Below are 8,977 nucleotides of genomic sequence, written 5' to 3' on the forward strand. Positions count from 1 at the left end.
GATCTTGAGGCTCCCTTCACTTCTTCACGCTGTACTGGAACGTCACCACTGTCTGGTGGTTCCTGGTTTGTGAGTTCACTGGGATCTCCAGTGTAAGCAGAGAATGGTGTCACTACTCACGACATTCTCATACTTTATCCTTGATTAAACATTTGAAAGGACCTTCCATAACATGCTACTGTAGTGTTTTACAATGTTTTGCGTGACGCGGTTTTTGTGTGACGTTTTCTGTTTTTGGGGAGTGTGACGTGTTGTTTAGAGAATGACGGCGTCGTTTTGACAGACAACCATCTTGGCCAGAACTGGGAGGATGAACGGAGAATGCGTGGACAATGTATGGCGCTGTTAACTGTGTTTATTACGTGTGTGAGAAACGGAACCCCCCCCCCCCCCCCCCCCCGCCCCCTCCCCTCCACCTTCAACATGTTTGAATAGAGAATTGAGTGCGTGGATTTCTGGTTACAGTGAATCTGCTGGTGTTGTGCACATGTGCCTGTTCAGTGGTTGGAAGTTTGTTGTTGCTTCTTCCGTCGTCATGGTGATTTTTGCCGTCTGTGATGATTGCATGTCCTGTTTTCGGAGGGGGCCTCTGTCATGGACAGTGTGCACATCTGTTTTGTTAAGCAGCTGGTTATAGAGTTGCTTGGTTTAACTGGTGGATGTGTTTCGTGCTTGGTCGTTGAGGTGCTTGTCTTTCACATGGAACATTTCAACTGGATCACGTTATGGCTGGTGACTTTGGGAGTGGACAAGTTGATTTGACACTTCATGTTCTTTCCTTTGGATGTTGTTCACGTCGGACTACCGTGTTTGTTGCTTGACATGACATGTGCCTTGTGAACATCTTCACTTCTGAACTGAAAATGACATACACCCAATGGATCATCAGCGAAATAAAGGATTCATAATACTGAGACATGATGCTGATAGTTTCATCATTATTAATCTTTGTTGTTTGTTTTGTTGTTAAATTTGAACTGTATCAAGTGTCTTGGTATATTAGTTCTTTTTTGAATATGTGCACACTGCGGTCCACAGTTATGGAAATGTCTTCCACAAAACACCAGACACAATTCTACCATGGTTACATATTTCAAACGTAATCAAACTAACATATGTTCAAACCGTATTTCAAACTGTGGATCTTTCCCACCTCAAGCTGACTTTCCATGTGTCCGTGCCTGAGAGAGGGAGAAGAGAGGGAGATGGAACAGGTACGACTTTCAAAATAGTATTTCTAGTGATTTAACACCAATAAAGAGAAGTACTTCTCTCAGTTTACAAGGTGCACAACTTCAGTCCAATGCTGCTTGGAGTTGTGTACCTTGTAAATGGAGACTGTTACTTCTCTTTATTGTTGTTTAATCCTTTCTCTCCCAGCGGCATTGTTCTTTCATTTCGAGCATTTCTTGCGAGTTTTTGTCTTTAATATTCTTCATATTCACGTAGCTTATTGAAATTATTTCACGCTGCATGTATTGTTAAATGTACTTGGAGCCAGACGTTAATCTCTACATGAATACACATTATCATTGTGAGACTGTCCACCCACCCAACACACACACACACACAGACGAAAAGATACCCCAGTTCACATTCCCGTACACGTACCTCAAAGTTTTCTCTGATCCTTGAAGGGTTAGCGCTCTTGGCTGTGACCACGATACCTCTCTGCAGAAGGTTCCTGATTAGAACCTGCACACAGTACAGCACTGACAGCACTTCATCTCGGTAAGCATCACATGGTGAGGTGGGTAAGAAAGGGGTGGGAGTGGCAGGGTAAAAAGGAGAGAGAGGGGGGTGGGGAGAGACAGAAAGAGATAGAGATGGAGGTAGAGAGAGAGAAAGAGACAAAGAAAGAGAGACAGGGAGAGACAGAGGGGGCATTCACATGACTGATAAAGAATTGTCTTTCAAACTGTCCTCCATAATTAACTCAGGAACACACACACACACTATTTAATATCACAAATGTACAAGGACGTGAAATGAAAGTACTACAACCAATAACACCACTGTTACTACTATAACTACTACAGCTACATATGATCACACATATTCACTTTATTTATGTGTTTGTAGTTATTCTTAAGTGGGGATATACAGTGAAATTTTAATACTTTCACCAAATACTTTCAATCGCCAGTATATGTTACGTGTGTTGGGACATTAAACGTGATTATTCCATACCTGCACACACGCACACCTTAAAGTACACATGCACATAATTACCTACACACAAGCATGCACGTGCACACACACACACACACACACACACAAGCACGTACACACGCGCGCACACACACCTACAAAACTTTGCCACATGCTCTGCACATCAGACTAACCTGTGCTCATGTGGTGTTAACATATATGGATTAGTTAGCACGCTATGACGCCTCCGTGAGACTGAACCTGATACTGAAACTCACCTGTGCAGGTGTCTTGCCGTACTTGTCTCCAATCTGCTTTAACACAGGTTCTTCCAGCAACACTGGTTCGTCTTTTGCACCCTCCTTGCTGCATATGTACACAGGTCATGTGTATGTACACATCGGTCAAATGTGGGCACACACATACAGACAAGCACAACACACTCATACACACACACGCGCATTTATTGCAAAGTTTTCGTTTTTTGCAGGTCTGATAGTGACAAGACATGAAATTCAACAAAGCACACACACACACACACACACACACACACTCACACACACACGCACACACACACACGCACACACACACACACACACACACACACACACACACACACTCACACACACACGCACACACACACACACACACAGAGCAGGTGGAGAGAGAGAGAGAGAGAACCCTCACATAAAGTCAGGTCTGCCCGGAGAACCCAGAGGGGCGTAGGCCTCGAGGAGAACCTTCCTTTTCTCGCTGAACTCCTGCAGCTCCTGTTGGGGCAGGTAGGCGTGGCACTCCACCTGTGAACAGGTGTGACAGATCAACAATTGATCATCATTGTAGTCATCATTGTCTTAATGTACAGGTGTGACTGATCAACAATTCATCATCATTGTAGTCATCATTGTCATAATGTACAGATGTGACTGATCAACAATTGATCATCATTGTCATGATGTACAGGTGTGACTGATCAACAATTCATCATCATTGTAGTCATCATTGTCATAATGTACAGGTGTGACTGATCAACAATTGATCATCATTGTAGTCATCACTGTCATAATGTACAGGTGTGACTGATCAACAATTCATCATCATTGTAGTCATCATTGTCATAATGTACAGATGTGACTGATCAACAATTGATCATCATTGTAGTCATCATTGTTATAGTGTACAGGTGTGACTGATCAACAATTCATCATCATTGTAGTCATCATTGTCATAATGTACAGGTGTGACTGATCAACAATTCATCATCATTGTAGTCATCCTGTCATAATGTACAGGTGTGACTGATCAACAATTCATCATCATTGTAGTCATCATTGTCATAATGTACAGGTGTGACTGATCAACAATTCATCATCCTTGTAGTCATCACTGTCATAATGTACAGGTGTGACTGATCAACAATTCATCATCATTGTAGTCATCATTGTCATAATGTACAGGTGTGACTGATCAACAATTCATCATCATTGTAGTCATCATTGTCATAGTGTACAGGTGTGACTGATCAACAATTCATCATCATTGTAGTCATCATTGTCATAATGTACAGGTGTGACTGATCAACAATTCATCATCATTGTAGTCATCATTGTCATAATGTACAGGTGTGACTGATCAACAATTCATCATCATTGTAGTCATCATTGTCATAATGTACAGGTGTGGACTGATCAACAAATCATCATCATTGTAGTCATCATTGTCATAATGTACAGGTGTGACTGATCAACAATTCATCATCATTGTAGTCATCATTGTCATAGTGTACAGGTGTGACTGATCAACAATTCATCATCAGTGTAGTCGTCATTGTCATAATGTACAGGTGTGACTGATCAACAATTCATCATCATTGTAGTCATCATTGTCATAATGTACAGGTGTGACTGATCAACAATTCATCATCATTGTAGTCATCATTGTCATAGTGTACAGGTGTGACTGATCAACAATTCATCATCATTGTACTCATAATTGTCGTAATGTATAGGCGTGACTGATTACAATCATTGTAGTCATCATTGTCATGCGGGTATGACCGATCAACAATTCATCACTATTTCTGTCATCTTTGCCACAAGTGACATCCTCCTCCTCCATATCTTAATGGTTACAATAGAATAAAGTAAAATTTTAAAAACTCAGTCATCGTCCATGAACGTGGATTTGGGGGGTGAGGGGGGGGAGGTTGTTGTTGTTGAATATTTTCCCCATTAAAACTTCTTCCCTTTGTACCATATTTCCCTGTCTTGATAAACACCTGTCACACTACCTGACATGACACAATGCCCTGTGGTGTCTGGTGACTGGTTCATAAACGTCAGTCACAGTGACATACCTGTGAACCATCTCCACTCTAAACACACGCCACACGTGTAGTCTGCATGCAACAGCTGATGGACATAGGCTCACAGACTGAAGCCATCCACACACACACACACACACACACACACACCAGCTGTATGTTGATAGGATACACTGGTGACTGTACACACCTGGTCCATACGGTGCACAGAAAAGAGTTGATACGGTACACAGAATAGAGTTGATACGGTACACAGAACAGGGTTGATACGGTACACAGAACAGAGATGATACGGTACACAGAACAGAGATGATACGGTACACAGAATAGGGGTGATACGGTACACAGAACAGGGGTGATACGGTACACAGAACAGGTTGATACGGTACACAGAACAGGGATGATACGGTACACAAAACAGGGGTGATACGGTACACAGAACAGGTTGATACGGTACACAGAACAGGGATGACACGGTACACAGAACAGGGTTAATACGGTACCCAGAACAGGGGTGATACGGTACAAAGAACAGGGATGACACGGTACACAGAACAGAGATGATACGGTACACAGAACAGGGATGATGTGAACAGAACAGGGTTGATACGGTACACAGAACAGGTTGATACGGTACACAGAACAGGGATGATGTGAACAGAACAGGGTTGATACGGTACACAGAACAGGTTGATACGGTACACAGAACAGGGATGACACGGTACACAGAACAGGGTTGATACGGTACACAGAACAGGGTTGATACGGTACACAGAACAGAGATGATACGGCAGACAGGTGAGTGTACACACCTGGTTGAGGACGGGCCTGACAGTGGCCACAGACAGAAGGGTGTCAGTCTGCACAGAGTTGAAGTTGCTGATCCCCAGGCTGTGGATCTTGCCCTCCCTCACCAACTTCTCCAGTTCCTGTCAGGCAGACGTGTGGGGTGGGGTGGGGGTGGGTGGGGGGAGTGAGTGAAAGAGAGAAAGAACAGAAGACATGGGGGAAAATCATCTGCAACACACTGAACAACTGAATGAGACAACACGATATCGTCCGTTTCCAACCATTTCTGGAGCTAAAATCGTTGATGAACAATGAGACTACAAACTGTCTCCCAACTTGTCTCCCTTGTGTACGTGTCAATCTAACGTATTCACTGAAATTTGCACCACACTTGATTATTGCTTTAACATCTCCGCACGTACATTTTACACGCTGATAATGTAAACGTGTTATGCATTTTTTCGTTCAAGCATTGGCCACGGATGTTTCCGTGAAATCGAATCACAGTTGTTGGTTTTTTGTTCAATTTGTAAAGGTGATATATAACGTACGATTGTTTGAAATCTGCTTCTGAACAGCCCCCACTAAAATAAACATTTGATCAAGTGTCCAATATTTTTTTCTTTAAAATCCAGTTAGGTATTTTCCGGTAATATTGTTTACCTCAATCCATTCTGCCAGCATCTTCTTACTTATATAGCCAGATAGTTTGCCTGATGTTATTAGACAGAGAAAACCCTTTATAATTGTTGGGGTCATTTGTAACATCTTCCTCATGAAGAGGAAGAATAATCAACTGATTCACTCCAAACAGACAGGCACATAGACAGACAAAGAGTATCAACAGACTTGCCTTCCAAGTGTCAGTAAAATGGACATCAGTTTCATATTCGGAATGTCCTTCAATGGGAAACACGTTACCACCACCTGGATTCTGTCACACACAGTTGGGCCATGTTGAATACCACTGCTAACAGTGACCATTAATAATAATAATAATGAATGATACTTAATAACTTTTCTATGGCGCGATATCCATTACTAATGCTGCTTAAAGCGCCTTACATCATCGATCCAGATATAAACACAACAAAAAAGATTGCAACAGCTCAATCCAGTGCGTTCACAGAATGAATAAAAAAAAGCATGATCCACCAAACAATAAAAATATCAAGTAAATAATGCTTAGATTAAAAAGAAATACATTCCTTAAGAACACACATCTTTTAGACACACACATACATGCGCGCGCATACTCACACTCGCGCGCACACACACACACACACACACACACACATGCACGCGCACGGGCGCCCAGACACATTAAATATATCACCTGCACTAAAACAGGATTACGTGAGTATAAATATCTCTAGCATAAAACTCCATGTGGCGAACAGACTTTGGACTATCCATCGTTTCTGAGTACAGAAATGTTTGCGGAAAAGGTGCGTTTTCAGATCTGACTTGAAGGTCTGGAGATCAGGAGCATTTCTGAGGTATGATGGCAAAGAATTCCAAATTTGGGGTACTTGAGCCCTAAAAGACCTTTTCCCTGCACATTTTAAATTAGTTCTTGGGACTTGAAGTAACAGTTCAGAACTGGATCTTAGCGTTCTGAATGGTTCGTACGTTTCCAACGCAGAGGAGAGATACGGGGGAAGAGATTCATCAAAATGTCGGAAGGCAAGTGTCGCTAGTTTATAGTGAATGCGGGACTCTATTGGAAGCCAGTGTAACTGATGCAAAAGAGGTGTGACATGATCAGATTTCTTTTTTGCTAGGACAGGTCGTGCAGCATTGTTCTCTACTTTCTGTAGTCTAATAAGAGCGGAAACCTGCTAAGGTAGAATTGCAGTAATCTAGTCTGGACAGGACAAAAGAGGAAACCAACTGAGCCATGTTTATTCTCCATTAAGTATGGTCTGACTGAGGCTAGTCTGCGAAGATGAAAATTGCATGAGCGACACAGGGATGAAATGTGGTCAGCCATGGTCAAGGTCTGATCAATATGTACACCTAGGTATTTAGCTTATGTTTGAAATGTAACTGTAGAAGTGCCGAGAGTGACTGGGCCCCCCCTTTTTTTTTATTTCATTGAGACGAGCTCTGTCTCCAACAGCTAAGAACTCGGCTTTCTCTTCGTTAAGTTTTAGCTTGTTTCTGTCCATCCACACCTTTCCATCAGCCACACAGGCTTCCGTCTCGTTAATGACTGTTTTGAAGTCAGTAATAACAATAATCGCACACACACACACACACACACACATCTATGCGTCACTGTCGTGAATTTAATACAGGACCTCCCGCACCCCCTCTGCCCCTTGTGACGGTGTCAGGTGACGTCACTCTCCATGTTGTCACCCTCAGTACTTCCCTCTGTCTTCTGGTTCTCTCCCTTTTCTTTCTTTCTTTATCCTGTTTACAGCTGTTTCCTTAGAACTGTATTTAAAACATTCACACTTCTCACTGAAACTTCTATTATCTGCACAGCTACACACAGTTCATCTTTGAGTACACTTGAATTTTATTCTTGAACCAAGATTATTCAGGAAAAAGGGTTATACCCAGTACAAAGTTCACGTCATGAGAAGCAATGTGATAAAATACAATACAATACACTGCAATCATTGACTAAATTGCACTGCATTGCGCTGAAAATTTGACATATCAGAATACGAAAATGCACACTAAACAACTCTACGTGCCACATAATACAACATCATAGATACAACACCACACAAATCACTCCCATAATCACACACATCTGTCTGACCTTTAAGGCCCATGGTTGATGAAGCAACATCAGGTCGACGTAGTCCAGCTGCAGTTTCCTCAGACTCTCTTCCACGGCCGGCCTGACGTCATCCTTGAGCATGCTCGTCGCCTGGAGCTACACCACACACACACACACACACACACACACACACACACACACACACACACACACACACTTCAGATAATGTTGTCTGCAGACCTCCCAGAAGATGGACTTGGCACAGTCCAAATGGTGACCATGACAGTCAGACTGACTGTGTCCTGGTGAAGAAACGTTTCTGGACCTGTATCAACATCACCTGAACAAGGAGGTCCATGGAGCAGACGTTGGAAGTCACCATGACGTACTGATGATGTCCTTCAGCAAAGCATCTGAAAAAGGGCACGACACAGAAAGGAACCAGCCTGACAAGCTGGTATATCCCGGGACTGCAGTCATTCCAGGCAATGACACATCCTCTCCTCCTTTCCCTCTCTCTTTCTCTAGCTGATGAAGAGTCAAACACCAGCGTAGATAATCATCAAACTGATTCTTTGGAGCTGATCTGTACATCCTCTACACTCAGCGGTAAGAGACAGAGAGAGGAGGGAGGGGACATAAACAGAAAGTAGGAGGTATGTAAAAGGGGGCGTGGGGGAGATGGAGAGAGACAGAGGAGAGAGTCAGAAAAGAGAAAGACAATGAACAATCAACACTAGCAATCATCATCAACAAAAAATAGTCCGTCATGACCACGATGACGTCTGTGTGTTTCTCAGTCTCGATTGGTGTGGACTGACATATGGCCATGGAGTCCCAGTCAGAGTCTGCACGGACATCCACAGTGAAGGCAGGAAAACTGTCCGGGATCTTCGGGCATTGCTGCTGCTGACTTCCTCTTCTCCTGGGATTCAGCGATGCTGCTGCGGCGGTTCTTCTCAAAGCTGTCATGTGCT

The 8,977-nt window shown here is 43.0% G+C and overlaps 1 protein-coding gene across 1 annotated transcript; it reads right to left on the minus strand.

The window, feature by feature from the left end:
* Positions 1-16: 16 nt before the first annotated feature.
* On the minus strand, positions 17-8,141 carry LOC143294237 (aldo-keto reductase family 1 member A1-like). The gene is made up of 6 exons (XM_076605668.1): positions 8,040-8,141; positions 5,287-5,403; positions 2,839-2,951; positions 2,430-2,517; positions 1,612-1,695; positions 17-85 (listed from the first exon to the last, which is right to left on the minus strand). The coding sequence occupies exons 1-6, from the start codon at positions 8,139-8,141 to the stop codon at positions 17-19; spliced, it is 573 nt and encodes a 190-aa protein (XP_076461783.1).
* Between the last annotated feature and the right edge of the window lie 836 nt (positions 8,142-8,977).

This window comes from Babylonia areolata, chromosome 19 (assembly GCF_041734735.1).
Source record: "Babylonia areolata isolate BAREFJ2019XMU chromosome 19, ASM4173473v1, whole genome shotgun sequence".
NCBI classification, from domain to species: Eukaryota; Metazoa; Mollusca; class Gastropoda; order Neogastropoda; family Buccinidae; genus Babylonia; species Babylonia areolata.

Bases quoted from the DNA above. Each gene is read 5' to 3' on its own strand.
- LOC143294237 (XM_076605668.1), bottom strand. From the start codon at position 8,141: ATGCTCAAGGATGACGTCAGGCCGGCCGTGGAAGAGAGTCTGAGGAAA. The intron at 5,404-8,039 runs GTCAGACAGATG...TCTGCCTGACAG, and splicing joins ATCAACCATGGGCCTTAAAG to GAACTGGAGAAGTTGGTGAG. The intron at 2,952-5,286 runs GTGTGTACACTC...ACCTGTTCACAG, and splicing joins TCAGGCCCGTCCTCAACCAG to GTGGAGTGCCACGCCTACCT.